The following is a 27,975-nucleotide window of genomic DNA, read 5'->3' on the forward strand; positions in this document are numbered from 1 at the left end:
AGAAAAATTAGGGTGGAAAACAGTGGAGAGCATGAGTTACCATGCTTTTTAATGTAAAAGACACCATAAAAACAGTAAGATATGCTCGCAGCCAATAATTTCAGAGAATATTATAGATACAATAGGAACATGTACATGATTTGTTTTGTCTCTTCAAACCAAGACTGTTCAAAACTTTTGCAAGCAACATTAAGCAGAAAATAATTATATTAAACATGAAACACAACTTGGTTACTATAATATATAAATATTAAAATAAATCACTCGCAAGCCAATTTTGTACCAAAGCTTGTCAGACAGATGGCAAAAGCAAGAAAGGGTGACAAGGGCTGTCTATAATCCATGGTGAACGTATCATCCCCTACTTTCCCAAACTGGAGGAGAACCGTTTCCTCGTCTCCTTTCCCTCCCGGTTGGCTCTGGTCCACAGTCGCTACCAACTGAAAGTTTTTCACAGATGCTACTGTTACCCGACCATGAAAATTCAAGCACCAGCACTGTAAATGTTCATGCCATCTTGGAGCTTTGTTCCTCAAAATTGTATGACCGGAGGCGGCGTACTCTGGTATTTTCGTCTTGGAGTCATATAAACTCTTGTCATCATCCCTTTCTTCAGGTGAAGGGCATTTTATTGAGCAAACCATCCTCCTAGGTCCTCTTGATTTCAAGAGATTGAACTTGTAAGACACTTTTCCAACCTCAAAATTGCCAGCTGGAACTTGGGGGCTGATTTGCTTACTTGCAAATCTGCGACTGGCTCTGCTGCTCGATGGCTTTGCACCACTGTGGGGTGGCAGACTATCATAGATCATAAAGTTGGTGCCTAGAAAATCCGAACTGCAAAGATTTTAAATTTGCATGCGACTGTCAGCTAAAAAAAAATACAAAAGGAACTCTAAAGTATTCTATTTTTACTTAAAAAGACAGACCTTAACTTCCCGACATAGGCATTACTGCCTTGGGATAGGTCATCTTCATCAAGGGATATAATATACTCAATATGAGCACCATGTCGATATCTTCGAGCTGCCAACAGAAACTTCCCCTTGTCGGTGAATGCTGCAAAGCATCATGAAAATAATTCAAATAAGCCAGACTTTAACCATTAATATCATCCAGTTGCATATTGACAACAACAAAAGCAGAGAACTTCAACTAAAATCACTTGCTCTCAAGAACTAAAATCACAAGAACAGAATTTGTCTTAGTTTGTAAATATAAGGTAACAAACTTATATAGCTTTTCAACTGACATCAACATCTTTGAGGAAAAATAATTGCTTGCAGACTTAATTGTAACATACTTTAATATGGGCAAGGGAAGGAAGGTGTAAAACTAAAAAAGACATCAGATATCTGGCTCAGTAATAAAAAGATGTCCTGAACATCTTTAGAAAGTGTAATTTATCACCATTTCACTATGCTTATTATGATGGTACTATGCTTCACACAACATTACTACAATAAAAAAGAAAGACCCAAAGTGCATGTAACAATGAAGCATCAGTGGAATAGTAAATTGGTTAAAAGCTATTAGCCAATAAAATTACAAGATATACTTTAAGAAGCTAGCACATGAGATCTCTCTGTACCCTTCCACAGACAGGATATAAGAAAAATTAGAGGTGTTCTAATAAAATAACATTAGCAACGCCACCATTCATTGTTCTAAAGTGAAAAGGGTAGGACTGCACTGGCATCACATCCCAAATCTAAGATGATAATATGCCATGCATGGTATAGTCCAATACAAAGGTCTAAAGTAAATGGGTGTGTAAGACCATTAAGAGATAGATAGACTTTGTCAACGATTCTGGAGATTTTCAAGATTAAGACCAAGTCAAGCAGACTTAGGCAAAGGTATTAGGTCAGAAGACAGAAATCTACATTTATGATCCTTCCTAGACAAAAGTCAAAAGTCAATTTATAAGCTTTGAAAAAGAAATTACGTCCCTTTAGGCTTCTTTTTTTATTTTTTTCCCTTCACTTCTTTTCAAATTCATTATCAGCATGTAACTTAGCATAACAGTTCTAATTATGTTTTGCTTGTGACACCAAAAAATTCACTTACATGGAGTAAGAGCAAGATAAAGGTAGAATGTTGAGTTTTTTTTGCTCCGCCTTATAATACACTGGTTTGGATTATCACTTGGACCAGGCTGCATTAACAAAAGGCGACAAAACCATCAGTCACAAAACTTATAAGAAATTCATACTGACAACCATAATTCCTAAATGTATTTCAGCTTCATAACCAGCAACCATACAAGCAACTCAATTTCTGAAAACTCCATTTCAAACTAATATTCGCAAGCAAAATAAGCACGTTTAATGATCACAAAAGACGGAAATTCTATATGCTTTATCATGTTTCCGAAATCCGTTTTAAGCGTTCAAAGCAACAAGTTAAGTTCTGATGATTGGAAGGGACAATCCGAGATTTCCTAATTGCCAAGAAAACAATTCTAACCCTCAAACTATAATTTCCTTCAACCAAACAAAAAAAGGTGTGCTTTCTATTAGAAGCAAATCATGTTAAAAGCTAAAAATTAACATTACATGGTTATAAGTCACCGTATTTTAATTTCCAATCACCAATAAATGTTAAAAAATGTCATTTGATTCTAAACTTTGAAATTCTCTACCCCATGCATTTCCCTAAAATTATCCAATATACAGAGAAAATTCTTTTTAAAAAAAAGGGGGAGAAGAAGATAATAATAACAAGTTAAAATTCCCTAAATTAAATACTAAGAACAAATGCATCAATCAATAAGATCTAACTGTATAGGACATTACAAAAAATTAAAATCCAAACAAATGAACAAAAAAAAAAAAAACCTTTCCATCATTTCCTCACAAATAATCCCAATTCCCAAATAATTAAAATCCTAAAAATTTTAAATATAGAAAGCCCTTAAGAAAAAGCCCCCAAAATTAAAAAAATTTAGAAACTTTAATGATATTTCTGTATACTAACTAAAAATTAGTACCAGATTATGAAATTATATCTCAATTTCAATTACAAGAAGAAATGAAACAAAAATTGATTAAAAAAATAAAAGAAAATTTAAATAACCTGTTTAAGACAAGAAGGAAAAGTGATTTTGCCACTATTAGGAGAAGAAGCCCTAACGATCTCTCTCGTAGCTTCTCTCCACTTCTTACACACGCACGCGCATGCGGCAACGCTTTGCCTTTGAGGCCACCGATCTCCACTCGCCTCAACGCGCTCCATGATCTCACCCAACAACTCAGGCAGCATCGTCGACCACGATTCCCGTCCCTCCTCAGTCGAAGGCGGTGACGACGATGAAGAAGAAGACTCCAATTGATTCGCCGTGGCCAAGACTGCTGCCAACGACGTCGTTTTGGCCGATGATCTTAATGATCTTGAGAATCTCCGTGACAGGAATGAGGGCTTCTTCAACGACGACGAAAACGACATCGTTTCGAAGAGCGGTTTTTCTTGGCCTGATTTTCTTTTGAGACGAGAGACTCAGAGAGAGAGATGGAGGATTCTGTTTGAAGAAAGGAAAGTAAAAAAAGAAAACAAAAATGATGCAAAAATAATGATGATTGTAACAACAGCGAAGCGGTGAGCGAAAGAAACAAAGGACGAATAAGATAGGGAGTCACTGAAACGTGGCAGTATATTATTGGAGGTGATTAATTTGCGGTTCGGTGGGATTTGCGGTTTGTTTTGTTTGTTTTACTTTTGACTAGGTCGCTTCTTTGTTACGATGAACCGCTCAGCTGTAACATTTGATTGATAATCCCAAAATGTCTGCTCTGTCTTTTGAGTGCTTTGACTTGTCATTTATTTTTTTTATTCTAAAAAAAGAAAAATCAAAATCTATCAATTTTTTACAAATTTAAATTTTTTTAAGTTTCAACTGCATAAAATCTAATTTTTTTAAAAAATTTAATTTCAATTGGGGGATTAGAGATTTAAAATTGTACGTATGGGATCTACATTTATTTTTCTTTTATGAATTTATATATATATATTATTTTCTCTGTTTTTTTTTGTTTATTTTTTTAGAATGTCTGAAAATTATATTATATTTTTTTGAATATCTAAAACTTTTATTTTTTTTAATTTTAAAATTTTATTTTTTTATTTTTTATTTTTTGATATTAAAAATTATAAAACTTTAATTTTATAAAAAAATTTTAAATTTAATATTAAATACATTAAAGTTAAAATTTTTTTTAATTTTATGAAAATCAATACATAACAAATATTTTAAAATAAAAAGAGTATGAATTAATAACAAAATTTATTTTTTATTTATTAAAAATAAATTTTTTTAATTTTATAAACAAAATTAACATAACCCTATAATTTCTCTTAGTAACATCTATATGTTAAACTGAAACAATAATTTTGGCCAAAAGAAATTGAAACGAATGAAACTTGGATTTATAAAGGGAACCACCTCTACATAGTTAAAATTCATTCTACAAAAAGAAAAACAAATGGATTTGAGAGTAAAAAACCATTTTCAGAAAAGATGCAAGAGGCAACTTTGTTATTAAATACAAAAAATGTTCAAAAATATATTGGCTGCCTTGATATTTATAGTTTAAGAGGAGAGGACACGAACGATAATAGTACATATAAAAACAAGTGTCGCCATGCATGCTACAATACAGTCATCAAGGAGACACATTTAGATACATCTTTCCGCCGCAAAAATCAATTGTGTCTCCCCTTTTAACGGAGGAAAGCAATTGCTGCGGCGGCGCCACCCAAATTCCCGTCTCTCGGCGTCCTCATATAATGTAGAAATTGATCATGCATGAGCCTCAATTAATTTACATAGTGAAAAGTTTTTCTGTGGGTATTTATTCGATTCAAATCACAACATGGAATTACTGATAGACAAAAGCAACTCGTCCAAATGCATTTAAACAAACAATTATGAAACCCTTTTACTTCAACAACATATATATCACTGAAATGATCTTCCAATATCAATAGCCATTTGTTTACTTCAGCAGCTGTTGGAAACACTAGGTCGAGTCCTGGAATCAGCCGAGTAGTGAATCAGCACAAGGTTGCCACATTCACCAAAACATCAAAATTGTTGATATAGGTCAGTTCCTCTGATCAACAATAAGTGAAAGAAGAGAAAAGAGAATTGTACTTTGATTATAAATGGAAAGTACTTACATCATTTAGCTTAGGTTGATTCTCAGTCTCCAACATCAGTCCAAAATGGATGTGAGGGAAGCGTGCCCACTTTAATAGAGGACCCAAATCAAATCAAAACATAAACCAAAGTCTGATGATCATGTAGATATGTGTTGCAGATTATGATTCAAATTTGATGAGTTTGACTCTCATTTGATGTAACGATCACTTACATTTTTGGCAGCAGTGCTAAATGCCTCCCTATGACTGATATCAGGATTGTTCAGCTTTATCCTTTGAATCTCCTCTCTACATAAATATATCCCAATTTTTGTTTCCAAAACATGAGGGATTATCAATTTATAACCATGGATTAATCATGAAAAAAATGAACAAAAATTACTCAAAAATTACAGTCACTATTACTTGATGAACTGGTTGTACAATGAAGGTGCCCTATGCCTCTTGTCAGGAGCTGAAAAAGAAAAGAAAATAAACAGTCCATACAAATGTACTTAATATAAATAAGCAGAAGGAATCATCTAGGCCAGGGTAAGAATGGGTTACTCACGTCGATTCACAACCCTTTCTCGAGTGGTAGTAATAGTTGTTGCTCGCTTTGGTATCTTGTTCTTGCATCTGGAAGAAGAGCCTAAGTCAATTCTGTACTCCGATGAGGTGTCGTTGGGGACCTAAAACATTCAAAAACGGTTTTCAACAAACCAAAATCAGTCAACTATATGTGCATTATATCAACTTTCATATTCAGAATTGGTGTTAAGTTGTATTATTGCTAGTGATAAATTCTCTGTCAATAAATTTTCCATGGCTGAAGGGTTGTTCACTTGTAGTGTCAGGAATTAGATGTACTAACTCTATACAGTAAAATCTAGGGTAAAGAAATAGATGGTTATATCCTCAATTTTCCCAAGAAACTAAAAACCACTCAAACCAAATGCTTTAAGTTATTAGCCAATGAACTAAGAATATGGGTTTTACCCTTTAAAATTTGTTAGTATAATTTCATATATATAGGGATTGGGTGAAAAAAATGTGAAAAAAGAAAGAAAGAAACAAAGGAATATGGGTTTTACCCTTTAAATTTTGTGAAGTATAATTGCAGATGCAGATTCAGAATTGCAAGCAGGAGCTTATTTTGTAAATTTTTGTCTGCAAAAATCTTAGAATTATCCATTTACTTGTTTCTCAAAACTTCTTATTTAGATTTATTTTCCCCAAAAATTTGGAAAAAGAAAGAAACAAACAAAGGAAAAAACAACACTGAAGTGACTAAATCAATCAAAAAGCTTTGTGTGCTATATAAAATAACAAAAATCCATATCCCAGTGACAACTAAGATTGATGTTTAGTAGGAAAAAAGATGATATTTCTTTTTGGGTGAGAAAAATTTAAGAAAAAAGAAGAAGAAGAAGAAAGCTTCCTTGGGATCTAAAAACTGAGGCTTTGAAATTTGGTATGGTAGAAGACAAAACTTAAGAAAAAAGAAAATCAGTATAGTGATCAAAACCTACAAACCCTAAAATTAAAATCAATAAAAATCAAAGGTGAAATCTTTACAAATTACAGCTCAATGGAAGTAAAGAAAAATGCCTAAAAAATTTATTTTCCCTAATTAGCAAACCCAAGTCCTGACCTTTAAACAAAACATTCAAGAATTAGGTTTTATTTATGGGTCGTCCTTGGAACAGTTCCTAGGGTTTTTTCCGTGATATGAGAAAAGATGCTTTGAAAATCAAGTAGTCTTTGGTTTTCTCAAAGAGAAATGAGGCTTAGAAACCCTAGATTTCAAGCTCCAATGAAAAAATTACTGTATTTTCCTTATAAAGAGACAAAATCCCTGAAACCCTAAGTAGATCTCCCAGAAAAAAAAAAGTTTTAAGAAAAAGGTAAATGATTTTCTTTGAAACAAAAACCATGATCTTCACCTGAATATCTTTTCCAGCCCTGAATTGAAAGGAAGTCGCCATGTTCACTGAACACAGATTGGTGCACTGCCCACATCGGACCATCAAGGTTTCAAACAAGCTACTGCATGGAACATTCACCTGCAAAAGTCATGCAGAAAAAGTTTAATGATCTTTCAATGGAAAACCAAGTATGAAACATAAATGAACAATTTGGGATCTTTTCATGATCTTCTCCTGTTGAAACAAATTGAACTTTCAAGGCAAAAAGATAAGGTTTTTTTTTTTTTTAATTCCAAATGGTTCAATATCTAGGGCTATCTTTTTTCTTTTTTATTGGGGTAGTCAACACTCAACACACCCTGGCCTTTCTCATTGTTCGAAAACATTTTTTCTACATGAAAATGGGTGTTTTGAGGAAGACAACTGAGATAGTCCCTTTCATTTTCCATGATCAGCTTGAAAAAAAAGCTTTTGGGTTTTGCAAAAAAAAATTCAAGGCAAATACTGCAGTACTTTAATAAGGAAAAGGTTGAGGTAATCAGAGAAAATATGAAGGAAATGTCATCATCATTCAATCTATCTATCATCACATGCTTGTTTTATCTTCCTAAAATTAAATAAATTTATGTTTAATAACTTCTCTCAGAAGGTAAGATCTGCAAAAGAAAAAAAAATAAGAGAGAATTAATGACTTTTCTGCAAAGGAATGAGAAAATAAGCCTTAGGATAGTGACCTGACTTCATTACCAGAAGAACCTAAAATAATTATAAAAAAACCTCAAAAAATGATATAAGTACTCTTCAATATTAAGACTCAAATCTTGACATATAGAATATTAAAGAAGAAAAAAAGGGTAGGGATCAAAATTCAAATACCGCAAGAATGATGTTGCAAAGGTTGCAAGGGATGTAGCAGAGTTGTTCTGGTGCAGAATTGTTGGAGCTTGACATTTTTTTTTCTGATTCCTTTGAATTAAGTGTAAGCCAAAGAAAACAAAGAGAAGTGTGAGCAAAAGAACAACAAGAACACAAAAACAAACTCTTGTAAGAAATTACTAATGAAACCGCACAAACAATTATAAACAAGAAAAAAAATTAAGCAAAAAGGGAATTATAAATTCAATAAACTATCATTACAAAGAAGGTAAAGGCAGACTGACAAACGTGGGATTTGTGAGCCATGGCAGGCAGCACAAAAAAGAGTACCTTTCTCACTCACTAAAATTTTCAAACACAATGCACAGTCATTCATGCAAGACAGAGAGATTGGAGAATAGGGCCATGGGAAAGCAGACAAAAGAATATGGGGTTAGGGTTAGAAACAAGGAAAGGGAAAGGTTTTGGGTTAGTGTCAACTTACTAATGAAATATGATTGATGGTTTTTGACAAACAAACAACAATCTTTCTTTCTCTTTTTCTTCTTCAAAAACTACAATGAAAATAATATATGATATATGAGAAATCATAGCAAATTTTCTGTTGTATATATAATGAATGAATGAACGTGGGTACTTGAGTAATGCCATATTCTTCACTGAATTATGGGTTTTGGTTTGGTTCATAGACATATTCACACACACATGCAAATGTCCTAACATTTAGGGGACATGGTTACTTTATTCGAGAATATAAAGTGTTTTAAGTGTCCTATCCTATACAAGGGAAAGGGCTTGATGGAATGCCAAATGGACCCTGCTGTAATTGGCTAAGAACTTGCCAGCGAGGAGGTTGGATATTTTTTCTTTTTAGGAAGCAAACTAAAACATCGCCCAAGTAACTTTACCAACAAGCGATTGATTTGATTGGTAAATTTATTCATCTTGATATAAATTGAGTTTATATTTAAATGTTACGAACTGATAATTACTTGTTGACACGAATCATGAACATATAACTTTTGTGAAATATGATACATCTTATTCTAACTTGAATATTAAACAACTCATTATTCGAAATACATCAACACAAAAAAAAAAACTTGAGATATCAATCAAAATTTAGGGTTTCAACTTGTCTCTCCCTCTTGATCCTATAACAAGGTACTCAAAAAATAATAAATATATAATGCTACTAGAATTTTTTTATTTATTTTAATCTAAAATGAAAAAGAAGAAGAGAAAAGGTATGATTAGTATGCATGACTAGAAGGGAATTTTCATTACTTGCATGGGCTTTTAGAGAAGAGAAATTGGGTATAAAAATAGATTTTCTTGGTTAATGCATATTTTTATCTTGCATAAAATGGTACAAGTATTAGGAGCCTTTTTCTTTTCAAATTTTCTTAGTTCAGACCTGATGTATGGAAAGGAACCACTGAACCTAAGAAGTCTAAACCGTCTTCACAAAGAAGAGACTACAAAAAATTTTAATGGCGGCTCAAGAAAAGGAAAACACTTTCAAATTTCTTTGATCAGCTGGTTAATTAGTTAAGTCAGTTGGCCAGAATCGATCCTGACTCTAAACAAAAGCAAATTATATAAAACGCCTATCATTTATGCTTATCAAGAAGGATTTGGTTTTCAAAAAGAATAATTCTGAAGAGAAAAAAAAAAACAATTTTTTTGATTAATCTACAAATAGATTAAAGTTATCCTCACTTAAAATTAAAATCAAATTCATGAACAACTCATATTTGCCTTAAATTATAATTTGAGGGTTAAATTGAGTATAATATTATAATCATTTTAGTTAAATTTTATTTTTTTTAGTTTTAAAATTATAATGATAATTTAAAAATAAAATGATTTTATTATGTTATTAGATTAATAATTATTTTGAAAGTTAAAAATCATTTATTTGTGTTTACTTAAAAATCAAATCTATAAGATTCTATTATTTTGGTGTTTAGCAGAAATGAGATGACATTTGGTCAATTAAGGTACTTAATTGAATGACATGTATCCTTAATTGTGATACTTTGATTGGGTTGAGTTGGATGAATTATAAGAGTAGTGGTAGATCTTGAAGTATAATTTGAGGGGATCAACTAATAACATATAATATACTTTTTTTAAGGTGTTTTTTGTTATATTATTAATATATATATTTATATTTATATTTATATATTTATATGCATACAATAAATAAACAAATATCAATACAATTTGAATATTTTTTAAATTGCAATATATAAAATTAAGTTATGAAACATAAAAAATAATAAAATTAATAATTTTTAATTTAGTGGACCGATTTAAATCTATTTAATGTAAATATATATACATACTAAAAGTGTTTCAAAATTTTTGGGGGGCTAAGGCCCCCTCGTGCTCTCATTACCAAGCGCCCATGTATAAGAGATTGTATATTTTATAATTAATTGGATTTATAGATACAATTCACTTATGTTTTTATTTTTTATTTTAAATTACACGAATCTAATTGTTAATAAATTTAACTATTTATGAATTCGTGATATCTATGTACCTAATTAATTTTAGATGAATGTGTTTTATGTTAGTATTATTTAAATTTAAATTTATATATAATATTAAACCCAATCCATTTTTTATGTTGTAAAATTATAAGTTCTTGGTTGTACCATTAGAAATTAAATTTTAATTTTTAGCTTATACATCAATGGAGTTTCAACTAAATAAATTTGTTGATTTGTTCACTTAAATATTATTTTATAATAAGGAGAGATCCACTTATATAGTGTCAAATTTTGTTAGTTTCACATATTTTTTAATTATTAATTTTAATAAATTTAAAGGATAAGAGAGACAAATAAAAATGAAAAAAATGATAATCAAATGTATAAAATTAAAAAAAAATTACATTATATAAATTAATTTTTCAAAATATTTATTATTTATTCATACAGAATAAAGTTATAACCCGAATGAAATCAGATAAATTTTTCTAGTTTCGTCCAAAGAAGACAGGCTAGGCTAGAACTTTTACATTTGAGAGGATTCAGAGGGCTAGAATTTATGCTAGAAGGCTAGACCTTTCTTTTATGATGAATAAATATCTCACCCTTTGCATAACTTCTACGCAAGTTCTTAGCAGCCATGTACTCATGTAGCTGCATGGAAAGCTCACCCACACAATTAGAAAAGCAAATGCCAAATAGTCTATTTATATATGGCTCAATTATAATGGGGTCCAAATGCTCATTAGGGAAAATATAGGTAATTTGTGAGGGATCAAAATCCAACCAATTGGAAAAGATGAGAAAAAGTTGCAGTAAATTTTATTGGTAGGTATTCTGTAATTAAAGTTTTATTTTTATTGGAAATTAAAAAAATCAATAATTTCCTTTAAAATTTAAATAAATTTATCATGTGTATGTTTATCACAAATTTCATCCATATTTCATTCAATTCTAGAGAAAATATTGATGAATGGATAGATTTAAACAAATTCAAAAAACCACAAATAAAAAATTGATTTTTTTTAACAAAAGATGCCACAATTTTGAGATATGAGAAGAAATTGTAAATATTAAAATTCGATTTTTAAATTTATTGAAAGACATTTTTTAAGAATGATTATATGTATCATTTAAATTAAACTTCAAATTTAAAAATTAAGTATTTAGATCGTTGATTAAAATTGAACAATAAAAAAATGAATTCAAAAAATTAATCTTTAAAATTACGGCTCTTTTGTATATACATATATAAATATATATATATATATATATATATATATATATAAATTGATATAGCACACTGAGGATACTGATTTTGTTGTGAATGTGAACTAGCTGAGGTCTAGTGGCTGTCATTGCAAAAAGTAGAAAAGAGTTCGGCCAGGTTTTGCCCTTAAAAATGATTGAGATTGCTATGGTAATTAGGTTAGAGGATATGACAATGGTTGAGCCAATGTTTTCACCAATGAATCAAACGATACAAAACGACATAAACTAATTACTACAATTGGTGAATGCTACTTCTGTTTTTTTTCTTACATGTTTTAGCTTCAATAATTGAAGGTAAATCACCATTTCCTCGTGCCCTACAATTCATGGATTAATTGGCTTTACGGATAGGAATGTTTTGTACATGTTTCTTTGTCTACCCTTATTGGTGATTAAGTGAAACAAAGGGGAAGCTTCTACTCTTTTAATCATGCCAGAAATCTTTGGTTTTGGGGACTATGATTTGATGGATGAGCCTATTTTATCAATCATCACCTACATACCATGAAAGAAACTGAAAACCATGCAACCAAATTGCAATTTGCAAACTGAAAGCTACGCAAAATTGTCATAAAAGCACCAAAATTTAGCAAGATGCATCTCCAGATGTTTTAGCTGTTGCAGCCAGGAAAAGAACAAGAGGACACAGGCAGGTTTGCAACAGATAAAAAAATGATTGAGACAGGAGCACTGCAAGCATATTTTGCTTGGTCAGCAATTTAAATTGCTGCCAGCTTTCTAGGACAGAGAATTGAATGATCTCATTTGTTTAAGATGAATCTTGTACAAGGGGAAAAGTCTAATATGCTACCCTGGTTTAGCTGAAAAAAACAGTTAAAAATCTCTACATTGGAACTCAAAAGTTGCAGAGGAAAAGTGCCTCTTGTGGGGATCATGCTGATCAGGAAAGGAGCAGGAGAAGAGAAATCTCATGTGCTATCACAGATTCAGTGTTTTAATGAGGCTATATACATGAGAAAGTAATGCTAGTTTATATTTACTTCTATGCAGCTTGTTCATATTCTTATCTCTTTCTAGTTTCAACAAAATGCTTTTATATTTCAGTGGCTACATAAGCAACATTATGCTTTATCAGATTATCAAAGCTTACACATGACAGTTTAATTAATCACTTTAAGGGTGTGAAAAAAAATTTTAAAAATCAAAAATTGATTTAAAACCGTGGTATACAGTTCGAATTAAATTGAATTTTTGTTTATTTAATTTAGATTAAACTTGAATATTATATATATATATTAGATTTAAATAAAATTTCGGATCGAAAAATAAAAATTTAAAAAGAAATAAATTGAACCCATTATATATTTTTATTGACTTATATTTTTTTTAATATTTTAAAAAATGAAAATAATTATTTTATATCTAATCTATTTAAATGTATTAAAAATTATATTAAAATAATATATCAAAATTAAAAAAAAATTTCAAGAATTAATGAATCAAACCAAATTAAATTGATAGAATTTGATTTTGATCAGACAATTTCAAATAAACATCAATTTAGATTCAATTCAAATTTTAAAAATTTATAATATTATGCATTATTTAAAAAAAAATAAAATCAAATCCGATGATTAAATATCTCAAACATCACCAAGAAATACATTATGTGAGAAGCGTCCAAAGCACAAGGGTATAAGTGAAATTTGCCTTTTATTTATTATTTATTATAAATGTTTACCCCTTGTGATAAACTGAAAGTTGCACAAAAATTTGCTTATACTCTGCCTTCCCCGTTTTGTCCTCCCTTATCTTTTTCCGATTCCACTCTTCCTTTCTTTGCCTTTTTTTCTTTTTTCTGTTAATTACATATCATATTATTAGCTTCAAAAAAATATATATTATTATATTATAACATATATAGATATCTAATAAGATTTATTACATGATCACCTACATAGATAATTTTTTTAAAATGACATATAAGATTTTTTTTAAAGAATATTTTTTTGATTTTAAATTAGATAATTTTAAATTTATTCAAATATAAAAATATTTAAATTATAATTACAAATCAAATTAATCTAAAAATATATTTTTAAAATTAAAATTTTGAAATATGAATTTTATTTGAGTAATTTTAGTTTTTTACCTAATAATCTTATTTTATAAATTATTTAATTATGAAAATTTTTCAACATGTTTTAAAATTATAATGTTTAAAATCTTTTAAAAACTCACTATATTCTTTTATCTTAATTTGTATCAAATAAAAACTATCTTTTCAAAAATTTACATAAAATATTAAAAATTCAAATAATTTTTTTATATTAAATCACTAAATAATAAGACATATATCCATCTCAACTCTAACTATCAATTTTATATTTAAAAAGCATGCAAGAATTTTGATTTAATTTTTATCACTTATTATATCATTTTAATTTTTTTAAATATCAATTTGAAAACTATGTATTCAATCTTAAATATCATCCAAGAGTTATTCTATAAATTAAAAATTATAAATGTAATGTGTTATATATCAATTTTTTTATATTTTGTTTTTTGAAATTTTATTGTTATTATAATTTATTTTTGTGGTTTGCATCTTTTTTTAAAGCATATTTTATTACTATTGTAAGTTTATTCTTATAAAAATCATTTTTTAAATTTTAGTTTTCTCAGCTTAACATATTTTGTATAATAATTTGAATAAAATTACAAAAAAGAAAGTATGTTTATATTTTTTCATTATTTAATTTATCATTTGATAATATATATGTTTTTTTAAAATATATATAATTTGTTATTTTATGACAAGTTAGTTAGATATAAACTTTTTTATATGTTTTAAATTTTAAAATTTTAAATATAATTTTAAAAATAATATTAATTTATATATAAATATAAAATAAGTAAAATTGTTCTGTGCATGAAATTAGTTCTTTCTTTGCTTTTATTTGTTTCATCTTAATTAAATAATATTTTTTTCAAAAAAAAAAAAAAAAGAAAAGGGCATTTTTTCTTCCGCAATTGAAGAGGAAAGCAAATAAAATGAAGATAAATCAAAGCTCCAAAATCGAAGTTGAATATAGCCGTCAAATACCCAGATCTTGGCATAGGTAATTTTAGTATTACCCTTGTCTCCATTGATTTCCTTTTGTTATCATTTTTTAAAACTTCAATTAGTTGTTTGTCTTAGTTCAGTTACTAATTTTTATGTTTACGCAAAAAAAAAATTTTTTGTTTGAGGTAATGTTATTACTGCCCTCTATTGCCAAGAAAATTATAGAAATCAACAGAAAAGATGGAAAAGACAAAAATTTTTTGGTTTATTTTGATAAAATTTGGTGGATAATTGTGTTTCAAATTTTTAATTTTGAATAGAGAAAACCTTAATCTTATTATTTGAATTCAAGAAATCAGAATTTGAGATTATTAGGTTCCATGGCAAATAGTTATCAGTTTTTTTTTTTCCAAATTAAAATGGATAAACTTGTATGCCGTTACTCATCTGTTCTGACTTAAAGGTGAAGCTGAAAGATTTGTTGTTGATGCGGTTGTTGAATTAGCATCCCGTGGGCACACTGTTCATATTTTCACAGCTCACCATGACCAAAATCGATGCTTTGAGAAAACCCGTGCTGCTAAATTTCTTTTTTCATCTATTATTTGTGAAGTTAAGATTAAACAGATTGGAAAGAATAATTTTTATCCAAATCGTGATTTATTTTTGAAGTTAATTTCAAATTATATTGCATATATTGTATTAAAACTAATAGCAGTGAGTATACCGCTTGATTATAGCTGAGCAGAAGAATAGAATTGGACTTGGTTTTGTTTCAAATGTCAGTCTGTATGTAATGCTACATAGGAAAGTTGGAGAATGTCTGAAACTGGATCTAACCGAAATTGAATTACACCTTGTCATGGTAATCCAGGCATCTTTCCTGTTATAGAATATGGTGACTTCTTACGACGACATATTTTCTATCGTCTTCATGCCATATGTGCATACCTTCATGCATCTTTGTTGCTCTTTGTATGCTGTTCATATGGCCATCATTTGATGTTATACTAGCAGACAAGGTTGCTGTTCTCATCCCATTGTTTAAACTTAAAATGTCGACAAAGCTATGTAAAATTAGTTTTTGTGAATTGTTGTCCAGAATTTTTGTTGTGAAAGCTCTTTCAAGCAGCACTCCTCTTTTTGCAGCTTGTGTTCTATTGTCATTTTCCAGATATGTTACTTGCTCAACATACAACTCTTCTAAGGAGGATATACCTAAAACCTATTGATTTATAGAACTGACAACAGGTTGGTTCCACATACTGTCTCTTGTTCTTATGGAATATGGAATATAATATTCATCATATTTGTTCTTTTGCTGTGTTTTAGAAATTGTGATGCAGGAATGGCAGATATGATACTTGTTAATAGCAAATTAACTGCATCTACCTTTGCGAAAACATTTAAGCATCTTCATGCATGAGGAATTAGAGCAGTTGTTCTTCACCCTGCTGTTAGTGTGGATCAGTTTGATGAGGCCCATTCTTGTAAGTAACCAACATGCTTGTACATCCCTTAGTCTCTTTCTATTCCGGGCAAATGTTTAAACTCTCATGTCTAAACAGAAGCTTACCACCATAAGCTTCTTTCTGAACTGTGCTTTGTTGCTTTGACAGGTTGAATTTTCTCTCCACCAAACGCTTTGAAAGGAAAAAGAACATAGATTTAGCAGTTTCTGCTTTTGCGATGCTTCACACTCTTGAAGAAAATGTCCGTTAAATTTCTAACATGGCTGATGCTAACTTAACAATTGCTGGCAAGTTTCTTCTCTTTTCTCCACAAGTACTACCAGTGACTGATAGACTTTGTATTTGGATAGATATTGGCCATTATGGTTTAATATGTTCTACATTCACATGATTACATGGGGAAGGTTGGAAAGACAGAATTTAATTACATCTGTTAATACTTTCCACTGAAAAATAAATTATGCATTTCTTCTTTTTAGGTGGATATGAGAGTGTAAAGGAAAATGTTGAGCACTTGGAGGAGCTCAAAAACTTAGTTGAGAGAGAGATGGCAGATTGGGTTAAATTCGTCACGTCTTGCTCAACAGCCGAAAGGACTTCTCTACCCTATCAATGCCTATTTGTCCTTTATACACCAATGTTATGTTGGCATCTATTATTCTAAACAATCGATTAGATTGGTGAAAGAAAACTAGGTTTTAATATACAAAGATTCCGATTTCAATGTAGGATGAACACGTTGGCATTGTTCCATTAGAGGCAATGGCAGCACATAAACCTGCTATAGCATGCAACAGTGGGGATCCTGGGGAAACAGGATTTCTTTGTGATCAAACTCCAGAGGACTTTGCTTTGGCAATGAATGAACTCATTCAAAACCCAGAGATAGCAAAGAGAATGGAGGAACAGGGCAGCATGTCAATGAATCAGTTTCTACAAGGATTATTGGCCAGTGTTTGAATCAGTTTCTTCTAGATGTTGCTAGAAGCAAGCAGGACTGAAAATGGAGTATGACAATGATGATGACCTGTTTTCCAACATAATTTTGCAGACACTGTCAACATGATACTTAAGATGTTAGATTTTTTTTTCCTGAGTTGTTAGAAGGGATTAAATGTATGCCTGAAATACTAAACCCTTAATTTTAATGATCAAATCACAGACTAAAATGTTGATATTGAAATATACCTCTTTTACGAAATAATGCAAAATATAGCTCATTGATAAAATTCAAATAAACAATCACTTTAAGTTTAACTCAAAACTTAGAACATATGATTTATGAAGTTACTTTTAAAACTTAACATCCAATAGATTTAAAAATCAAATTTTAACTTTTACATTTTTTTTTTTTTTTGTCCTCAAGGTATGATTTTTTTGTACAAAAAGAAAAAAAAAAAAACTTAATTGAGGTAATCTTTCTTAAAAAATTAACTTTATCTATTGTGTCTACTATATATTTATTTGTAGCGAAGCATCTACGTAGTACATAATATCTATACGCTATAAGAAACTTCAGAGCTCTGCTATGTTTTAAGGGGTTACCAATATGAAACTTTAACCGTCTCAGTTGAAATCAATTTTTGGATGTATGGCGCGTCGACATTCGTCTACAAGAACCACATTTAACATTTCAGTGCGAAATGGATCATCTGGTTTCAGCCATAAAGCCTGTTTGAGAAACAAGGGAAAAAAAATTTAGAGATTTGGGACAAAAAATAAATTGCATTGGATATGTTCTTCAACGATCATACAACCATGACATCTTAACATTGAAAAATGTAAACAATCAATGTATTTGCCAAAAAGCATAATCAAAACATTGTTGAAAGGAAATGCAGGAAGGAGATGGAAAAGGTCAACCACATTTCAAATAAAAGCTATGAAAGTAAATATCCTTGATTGCCGACCTTATGATTGTATGTAACTGCGGCGGTAAAATTATCCTGCAAAAGGTGAAAAATGAAATCATTTACATTGGACATTCTATCATTAACAAACAATAGGCAGATACACTACTTGAAACTTGTATGTTCTGGATAGTTTACTTGAAATAACCCGTTAACCTTTACCGGTTGTGCTGACTTTAATTATTGAGTGGGGGAAATTGCTTGCTTTGACCCTCTTTAGAGTTCTCCAAGTAGATAGTACATCACAATAAAGTTCTTCCATGATCATTTCAATTTTGAAAACATTACATCACAATAGAGTTCTCCCATAATCATTTCAAATTTGAAAACATAAGCTCTCTTGTATTTATATCATCAGCATCATTATCCAACCCATCCAGATATATACATGTTAAAGACTCATTTGCCAACAAGGTTTTTTTCCCCCAAATTTGCCTGCTCTTATGTCAAGTCCTGAAGCAAGTAATCAGCTCATCACTAATTTAAAAACAAAATTTTCATGTACAGTCTAGACAAGTCGTGAAGATGCAAAGTTCTTTCTTAATGCATTCATTACAAAATATAACAACTTTTATTAAATAAGGAAGTACGTAGAGACAGAAAAAGGACTCACCTGCAAATGGTATGTGTACGCAAGACCTGCATAAGTGCTCAAACTTTTAGTTGATAACGTCAGTGTTTTCTCATAGAATGAGATTGCTTCATGAAACATCCTGATATACAATAGGCCGATATAATTAGTCTCAAAAAATGAAGCTTAGCAGTAATTTTTTTGCAAATTAATACCAACAAAATCAGACCAGTATCTATATTCTTGCAAAAGATTTGAAAACACCATTGTATAGAAATGTCATTTCCCATCTATATCTATGACATTCTAGCCGAATGGCAAAGGGAAAGCTTTTTCTTGTTAGATACAATCTATTACATATTGACATATGTGAAATCAAAACCAACAAGATATTGCAAATTCTCTTTGAATCTCCTATAAGCTAGCAGATAGAGTTGAAAGCTTGAGACATACTATCTCAAAATTTAAAGGACAACTAAAGAAATGGAAACTTCTCCATTACAGCCAAAAGTGTATAGACATCTAGGCTTTCTCAAGCACAAGCATTAGCATAAAACACACCCTTTTCTTTGTTGATGGTATACGGCATAGTAGTTGGGTTATTGATGAACAGCTTCAACAAGAACCAAATAATAGCTATATTAATGTTTTTGTGTACTAGTTCTGAAATTTGGTCTTTCCCTTCCTACCAAATAAACTGTCTTGTGCTGAAATTTTAAAGGTGGTTCTTGTAGATGAATGCGTACATTGTATGAGTTTCAAAGGAATGAGTAGCATTTAATGCCACAATAAATCGAGTATGCGATAATAATATTATGAAAAAAAAAAGTAGTATTTTAACTAATTATAAACAAAATAAGGTAATACTTAGGTTGTACTTGAATTTTCAAGAATTTCACTTTTTGGTATCTGGAGTACTTAAAATAGTAGGAAACTTCATGACCCTGGCCAAAATATTTAGTTAAATCCTTCCAATAAATTGTAACAGATACATATTTCTATTAAAGAGTATACATCAAGGCAAAAAAACATAGCCACTCTATGTTCATAAGAACAAGGTGCACCCACAAAACTATACATGGCACATAAGATAAATACCTTTCATTTCCTCACTGGTATTGCAAACACAGCCATGATTCTACCAACCTACTTTGAGAATTTTCTAATTATATCATGCACAAGAGTAACTATGCTACCATAATCAAACATACAACTAAAAACACACTTAGGTATTGATGTTTATTTTTCTCATCAGGTTTAGGAAAAAGCATAGACATTATTCTGGATAAAATAGGGGAAAGAGAGTTGAAGAATAGCATAGAGATCCAAAAAATTAAAATGGCATACTTCAGTTTCCTATAAGCACGGATGAGATTAACCACAGTGGGTTCCCACATTTCACTTATTGGGGATGGAATAAGAGCCAATGTTTAATCCAACCACCAACCAACTTGATTATACCTGCGAGTTTTTCAAAAAAGAAAATGCCATTTTAAATGATTAACATTAAATATGTAACTTGAAAGAACTTTAACTAAATAACCTTCAGAAGGAATACAAAAATATGATATATGACAGACACTAGCAATGGAATCTATATAAAAAAAAAAAAAAGCAGTATACAATGAAATGACAATTTAAATCACAAAACATGTGAATGTGTAATTTGAGAGCATAACTGCATACCCGGTAAACAAGTTACAGAAAATTATAACTGAAACAATCCTTCTAGTTAAAATACCCATCCAGTGATCACAGTTCAATTGGAAATAATAACAATAATAATAAAACATTTAAAATTGTTCCCTGATTGTCACTTCCAAACATAACAATATCAATATATTCAATTTACAAATATGCTTCAACAAGTTCAAAAATCCAACCATATGATAAGGTGTTTATTTTTCTCTTTCATATGATATGCAACAACTCCAAGCTCATTATATACAAGTGGATTTGCCCTTGCCTGCATGATAAACTGAAAAACAATGCCCTTGTCAAAGATTTTGATCATGCCAGAAAATTATAATTTCTGAAGATATCATTATGAAAAAATAATTGAAATGAGACAGAGACAGAAGAGATGATTATAACAGAAGCAAAGCAAAACTCAGCAGTACTGCCCAATCACAACTCCAAAACAAAGAAACACAATGATCAGCAAAATTACAGATAATTTTTCTTCTCTCATCTTGTCACCAGTATATTGATAGCATTAGCAACCAAACTATTGACTACTCCAGTTCTGCTGATTTAAGAAAAGATGGAGAGATTATCATTCCTATTGTACATGTATAGAATTTGCTTCAGCTTCCAAAACTCATTCTTGAAAATCCAAGCATGATGTTCAGACATTTTATAAATCTATATGATAGAGCTATAAAAGCAATCTCCCTTAACAAGGGGGAAGATTGCAGAATGCACACAATCAAGTGACACTTTTTAGGTAATTGAAAATAATCTCGAGATTTATACTAGGTTACAAGATTATTATCTTTTATGGAAACATTATAGTAGTACATTAAACATATAAATTTACCAGATTCTACCTTTTATATATGTGGTTACTTGAGTATGGAACACGACAGGAATCCCCACAGTTAGGACTTTATATTTCTAAGAGTTATTCTTAGACCTTATATTTCTAAGAGTTGTTTTTATGCCTTCCTCCTTGAGTTCATTACAAAGTCTACTCTTAACATACAAACCATCTAATATGACATTTCTACAGATTCTCTCTCCTAAAATAATTTAACAGTAACCAGCTCTTATGGTGGTTAATATCGGTCTACAAAAGATCTTGAGATACCTAGAGAGTTTCCAGGAGTCCACAGAACGGTCTCATATACTAACTAATACTATGAAGTTCGAAGTCCAAAAAGAAGTTATTTTAGCACATACACAAGCAATGATGATTCTTCAACCCTCAGCAAGGTCAGCCAAAATGATAATGTACTTAAATTTACAAGATCACAATCACCTGCTCAGCATGCTTGAAGCTGTGAGTCCGCATGTACTCCATTCCAATGTACAAAGTTGGTAAATGACACCTGGAATAAGAGAACATCAAGATTCAACCTGTAAAAGGACAATCCAGAAATAAGAAGAGGACTTTGTCTATGCTACATACAAAGCAAAACAAATGGAGCACTATGGATAATGACAAGCCTGTATTAATCAGAATACAGAACTTTTTGAACTTAAGAGGAGCAATGACTTGCAAGATTTAGAAATAGGAACAAAATCATAGAACTTGCAATCTCCAGTCAACCAGGAAAAGAGAAAAATCAAAAGCAGTAACATCAATAAAACATTGTGATCAAATATTAGGAAAGATATTTAAGAACCTACAGAAAAGAATAAGATTGCTGATTATGGGTGCCAATAAAGTTTCAAGGAAATAAAGCTACGAAAGAAAGAACTATAAACATCAATATCCTTTTAGCCTTCACCATCAAGCAACACCTTGATTGAAGAAATAATATATATAAAAATTACCCTGGAAACAGGCGAGCAGCAGTCCTATAAGCTGACATTGCTTGATCACCCTCTTCTCAAACAGCATATGCATTTCCAAAACCTATCCATGCAGGAGCAAATATTCCATCTAACTTGTAGCCTGGCTGCAGTGCGAAGCAAAATCAATCAATTCAATTGATAAGGAAATCTAATAAGATCAAAATTAAAATATTTTTGACCAGCAGTACATATAAATGTTGATCTTAAAGGTACAATGCATATTAAAACTGAATTATTGAACAACCAGGCATCAGATCTTCCAAAAGCACACAGCAGATCACCAACCAGGAAAATCTGAAAAGGACAACAGGCAAAGCTAACAGAACATTACCAAACTTAACCAATGGCCAACTAATGAAACCATTTATCCTTGAATAATTTCCAAATTATCAAGCAAGAGATATTTCTAAATTAACTCATAAATGGACACAATGTTCAAGCCTTTCAAAGCACCACATGACACCAAGATGGAATACCATCATCTAACATCTCATGAAGTTTATTCTGATAGGTTGTTTCCTTTCTATCAAATGCAAAATTTGTTAGTATCCAACATGGCGATGTTTTACATAAAAAAAAAAAAACCTCACCCTTAGGCATCCATTATATTGGTCTGAACTTAGTAATGTTGTGAAATATTTACCTAAAATAACAGTGTGATTGATCGTATTTCTTGATACAATAGTAGTAACAACCTACAGCAAACCATGAAAAAGCCCTGAAAATAAAGTACTAATCAGGTGAACAATGAAATACACTATCAAAAGTCATCATAACAGATATGAAAAGGAAAGGAAAACTCTTTCTCACTTTTGAGGATAGTCCTTTACTAAATTGCAGGCCATAAGATAAAGCTCATTTGAATGAACAAGCTCCATTGCCGCTGCTAAATACACCAAGGCACATTTAAGGTGGAAAGGATCCTTCTCAAGCAACCTGCAATCCAAAATATAAAGCTTACATTAAACAAAGCATCCCAGGTATGATGCAGAATCACTTTCAGCTTGTATGAAAAAGATTAAAACAATTTAAAAAAGGGCAGTTCTAACTCATGCAGAAGTTAGTTCAAAGCATTTTTATATTATCCACATTGATGGTAGTATTCAGCTTTGCATGCCAAAATACCAGTGTTATCTTTCAAAATACACATCAAGGATTGGCTAGAAGGGTTACTTTTAGAACTTTCCTTTTCAAGTTCTTTAAACTTGGCTTCTAAACATTTTCTTTGTCATACTGCATTTATGAGAGAGAGAGAGAGAGAGAGAGAGAGAGAGAGAGAGAGAGAGAGTTAGCATAAGTCAGACCAAAGAACATGAGAAAATAAAAATGATAATTGCTAACAAAACAAACAAATGAACAAGTAAAAAAGGATATATGAAATGTCTATATTTCAACAGAACAAATTCAGGTTGCATATTGCCTTTTTTATCAAGCAAGAGTAGAAAGAAGAGAGCCATCCATCTTCAGGACCAAATTGCTAAGATGAAAGTAGACTTGTTTCTGTAATGCAGTAGCAAAAGAAAAAGTTAAAAAGTATTGCTTCATTGAAACCAGAACAACATTTATTCTGGACAACGCAAAAGTGTCTGATGGAGATGAATCTAATGCAAAACTCAGAAAACCTATGTATTGCGAATTGAGAGTAAGTATAAAGCTTCAAGGAGTCATTTCTATTCAATGTGCTGCTGACCAGAAGAGAAACCCAAAAAAAAAGTTGTTGAAACATCTTACCTTCCTCACATGTAAGCATGTAATTTTCAATTAGACACTACAAAGCCTAAAAATTATAAAAAATGCAATCATGAAATAAATCAAAAGAAAGAAACAGTTAAAACAACTATTATAACATCCCATAAATACCTCATAACATAAAGGATCAGCTTTGATAGCAGCTTTGTACCTGAAATAAGCACAATCAAGCAGATCATCCATAAGTTTTTTTTTTCAACCAATACAGACATATTCATTTCAACAAAACTAAGAGAAAAGAGACAAAGATGTCTAAATAGAAACAAGGGCACTCAAACAAACAACACAGGACTCTGAGCACAATAAAATTGTAAAATTATATTCAACATAGCTGTGTCTATTACAATAGCAGGAAAACTAGAAACATAAGAATATGGACATATTCAAATTATCTTTTGAAGATTAAATAGATATAGGAGTTACTATTGTGTAATAGAAGCACATCAGATATCCCTTATTCTTTCAAAAGTTATCAGGAAAATAGTGTCATAAATCCATATCTAGTATAGGCAAAAGAAACAAAACATAAACGCTCTCTGTTTTTCTTAATAAAATGAGCACTAACCATGCATGAAATGGAAAATAATTTGGTTGGAGAGAGATGATTACCACGGTCGAACCTGTGCACAAATTTTCAAAGCTTCATATGCTTTTCCTCTTTAAAAGCATATTGCTGAAGAAATCTGTCAGAAAATGTATTAGTCATGTTCCTCCAATTAAAACCTTATCAAAGAGAACTTTCCCAGAGTATTTAGAGAGGTCATTCATCTCATATCATTCCAAAATAAACAAAAATAACGAAATAAAGATTTCCATGAACTCCAACACCGTGACTTGGATAAAGTAGATGACCACTATTCAAAGCATATAAATTGGCAGTTATAAAATAGAACTGTTTGAAGGACAAACCACCAGAAAGAGAATACATCACAACACAGAATGTTACATCATTCAATGTGATCTTGAGGTAGAAAATTTTCAGAGAAAATTTATGGATTGAAGCCAACTACTCCAAGAGTTCTACAAGAATTATTTATAAAAAAAAAAAAAAAATAGAGTTCTACAAAAGAACCCTGTGGCTCACTAAGACACATGGCTGCACTTTCTTTCTATTCACATGAGAGATTGTCTGGCCTGTTAGACAAATATTTAACTTGATCCCGTTATGAGCCCTTAAGTTGATAGGTATGCCTTTAACTTGATCCTGGAGATTAAAACAATTAAAAGAAAAACCTATATTAAATCCATTATAGAGTTTTCTGCTGAAAAATAAAGCAAAGGTGATGCCACATGAAAATCTATACCATGCTGTCTCTAGGCCTAAAAGGAAAATTAAAGACATAATTTAGGAAACCTTAAAAGTGGTTCAATCCCATTCTCAATCAGCTCTACAAAATACATATTAATCCAAAAAGAAAATCAAATGTTAACCAAAATTTGTTATCTCTGAACTGATTCTTTTGCTGAAAGAAAATCAAACTACTAAAAAGAGATTAAAACCAACTGCACCACAACTCAAATGGCCATGTTTTCAAGGCTCCCGAACAATCCACAAGAAATGTAAAAGGAAAACATTCCTATTATATATGAAGATGTTCATAGAACAAATTAATAACCAAAAGGAACAGAAATGTTTATTGAAATTTACAGATGTAGAATTGTAACAATGAGAAAAGCAAAAAAAAAATATATATTTTACATTGATTTCACAATCTTCCCCACCTTTGTCTAAGTATATGTGGCATGCTCTGACACCGAGACATAACACGACCATATTATTTTGAAGTAAAACTCCAAAACAATACGAAGCTTAATCCATAACCATTGAAAAATTCTCAAATAAAATAAGGCTCTCAAAAAGTTTTAATATTTGTAAAATAACTAAATAACAAGTCTCCAAATTGTCAACGTCGAGTATTACAACTAAAAGAAACAATACTTCATAAAATCCTATTCGCTAAGTAGTTTGCCAATGCTTAGATTCTTCTAGCTCCTCACAAGACTAATCGTATTTATCATTCATATAATTTGTAAAAGAAAACAAAATGAAAAATAAGCAAACCACAACTCAGCAAGCATAAACGCACACACCTTACTAGGTCAAGTATCGTTTCTATATATATCATATAGATCATTCAAAACATTCATCAAATTATAATATCAAAACATTTCAAAGATCATCGTTCTATCAAACATTTTGCAAATTCATAATCAATGTCAAAACATGTCAATTCATAAATAATTGCAAAATATGCTATCATTCAAATATCGTATCAAACCAAATCATGAATCAATCATTAAAATCATCACAAATCATCATAAATCATTTATTCATTGTTAGCTACAATCACTGCTATAACCCATGACATTGGCCGTATTGACAATTTCATCATCATGAGCATCACTAACTATTATAACCCGCTAACTAAGCCCTAATGCTAACTACTATAACCCATTAACAGGAATGTATAATCATGACAATGCTAACTACTATAACCCATTAGAAAAAGCCGTACTAGTTCTAATGTTAATGATCCTACTTCCTAAGGATGTAAAAATGTAATTATTATAAATCATATCTTAAACATAAATCATTTTTTCATTTCATTCATAAGCATTATCCATCATTTATATAGCAAAAACACAAAATAATTATATACTTGGTCTTATTTTCATATTTCGAAAATAATGAAATAAAACATTTACTCATTTAGAAACATATATATATATATACATAAGTTCAAAAACAAGCAAAGTGTGTGAGATTCTGCTTACCTCATTTCAATTCCACCACTTAGTTTTTCCCCCAAAATAATTAATGGCCTATTCAAGATAATTTCAATATAACAGAAATTAATCAGCCCATTTTGATACCAATTATACCAAAAACAATTAAATTAAACAAGGATTAACTCAACTAATTAATACTAACAACCTGAGATCCTTTCACTAAAACAACCATTTCTCAAGATATTCAACTCGAAATTAAGATATTTTTAATGCGTTAAAAACTAGACTCGATATGCTTTCTAATCGTATATGGCCCATCTCATGATTCCCTGTAGATTAATTATAATAATTTTTGCAATCCACATCACATGCTGCTGTCAGACAGCATGTATATCTTCTAATAAAAATTACACATTTATTCATAGGAAACTCCAAATTCACTTCCACTTGTTTCGTTGGAAAGTAGACTCAGTAAGCTTTCCAAACATATATGGCTTAATCTGTAATTTCATGTATAAAAATTAAGAAGAATTTTGTAATTCTTCCCTACTGCTGCTACTAGATAGCTTGCACATCGTTAAGTAAAAATTAAACTACTCTTCATAAAAAACTTGGAATTGATTTCCGTTTATTTCATTAGACAATAAATTTAACAAGCTTTCCAACAGTATATAATAATCATAGCAATATTTTATCTCTTAATACAAAATATTATCTTAATCCACCACCACAAACACTAGGGTTCATAGGAAACAAAAATTTTCCTTTCTAACCTTATCAAATTTCTGTTTTTCTTTTACAGCAATAAAATCACATTACTAAACTTTTTCAATACTTTATTAAACCCTGATTAAAGTCTAAATGATTTGCCCAAATCAATCTTGAAGAGGGATAATAGATTTCCTAAAATTTTAGAATTTTTCGATTACAAGTTAAACCTAAAGTCTTAACAATCAACATTATTTCTCCAAAATTGAAAGAAATTATTTACTCACCTCTGAAACACAACTCTCTTTGTAGATTTTGTTTTTACCCTTCACTTAAAATCCTTCGACTTATCTATTCGGTATAAACAAGAAAGGAAAAATAAGCCTTCATTTTCTTTTAATCAATTGTCGATTGGAAAACATTATTATGAATTAACGCTATTAAAAGTTAGGTTATTTAGTGATAAGTCTTTTGCCTTTCTAACTTTTATTAAAAACTCCCTTCAGTTATAAAATATTTAAAATATTCCTTTGTTTTTTTACCGGTATTACAATATGGCCCTGTTATCCTTT

The 27,975-nt window shown here is 30.4% G+C and overlaps 2 protein-coding genes, 1 long non-coding RNA gene and 1 pseudogene across 4 annotated transcripts; 1 reads left to right on the forward strand and 3 right to left on the reverse strand.

The window, feature by feature from the left end:
• Nucleotides 1-82: 82 nt before the first annotated feature.
• LOC111287033 (tubby-like F-box protein 7) lies at nucleotides 83-3,588 on the reverse strand. The gene is made up of 4 exons (XM_022877199.2): nucleotides 3,079-3,588; nucleotides 2,071-2,158; nucleotides 930-1,059; nucleotides 83-837 (listed from the first exon to the last, which is right to left on the reverse strand). The coding sequence occupies exons 1-4, from the start codon at nucleotides 3,445-3,447 to the stop codon at nucleotides 261-263; spliced, it is 1,164 nt and encodes a 387-aa protein (XP_022732934.2). The 5' UTR covers nucleotides 3,448-3,588; the 3' UTR covers nucleotides 83-260.
• Nucleotides 3,589-4,551: 963 nt separating this feature from the next.
• Nucleotides 4,552-8,256, reverse strand: LOC111287035 (axial regulator YABBY 5-like). The gene is made up of 8 exons (XM_022877204.2): nucleotides 8,205-8,256; nucleotides 7,944-8,033; nucleotides 7,086-7,205; nucleotides 5,711-5,831; nucleotides 5,566-5,614; nucleotides 5,373-5,448; nucleotides 5,179-5,247; nucleotides 4,552-5,030 (listed from the first exon to the last, which is right to left on the reverse strand). The coding sequence occupies exons 1-8, from the start codon at nucleotides 8,247-8,249 to the stop codon at nucleotides 5,019-5,021; spliced, it is 582 nt and encodes a 193-aa protein (XP_022732939.2). The 5' UTR covers nucleotides 8,250-8,256; the 3' UTR covers nucleotides 4,552-5,018.
• Nucleotides 8,257-14,600: 6,344 nt separating this feature from the next.
• Nucleotides 14,601-17,427, forward strand: LOC111287979 (uncharacterized). The gene is made up of 5 exons (XR_016341466.1): nucleotides 14,601-14,799; nucleotides 15,894-15,995; nucleotides 16,077-16,234; nucleotides 16,364-16,503; nucleotides 16,696-17,427. It is a non-coding gene; the product is annotated as an uncharacterized LOC111287979 (long non-coding RNA).
• A 196-nt stretch (nucleotides 17,428-17,623) lies between these two features.
• On the reverse strand, nucleotides 17,624-26,728 carry LOC111288424 (anaphase-promoting complex subunit 6-like; annotated as a pseudogene). The gene is made up of 11 exons (XR_016341467.1): nucleotides 24,531-26,728; nucleotides 24,077-24,116; nucleotides 23,027-23,152; nucleotides 22,860-22,934; nucleotides 22,196-22,320; nucleotides 21,678-21,747; nucleotides 20,581-20,675; nucleotides 20,045-20,158; nucleotides 18,740-18,839; nucleotides 18,127-18,162; nucleotides 17,624-17,887 (listed from the first exon to the last, which is right to left on the reverse strand). The product of XR_016341467.1 is annotated as an anaphase-promoting complex subunit 6-like (transcript).
• Between the last annotated feature and the right edge of the window lie 1,247 nt (nucleotides 26,729-27,975).

Source organism: Durio zibethinus, chromosome 4, assembly GCF_047325235.1.
Source record: "Durio zibethinus cultivar Kanyao isolate XHJ-2024 chromosome 4, ASM4732523v1, whole genome shotgun sequence".
NCBI classification, from domain to species: domain Eukaryota; kingdom Viridiplantae; phylum Streptophyta; class Magnoliopsida; order Malvales; family Malvaceae; genus Durio; species Durio zibethinus.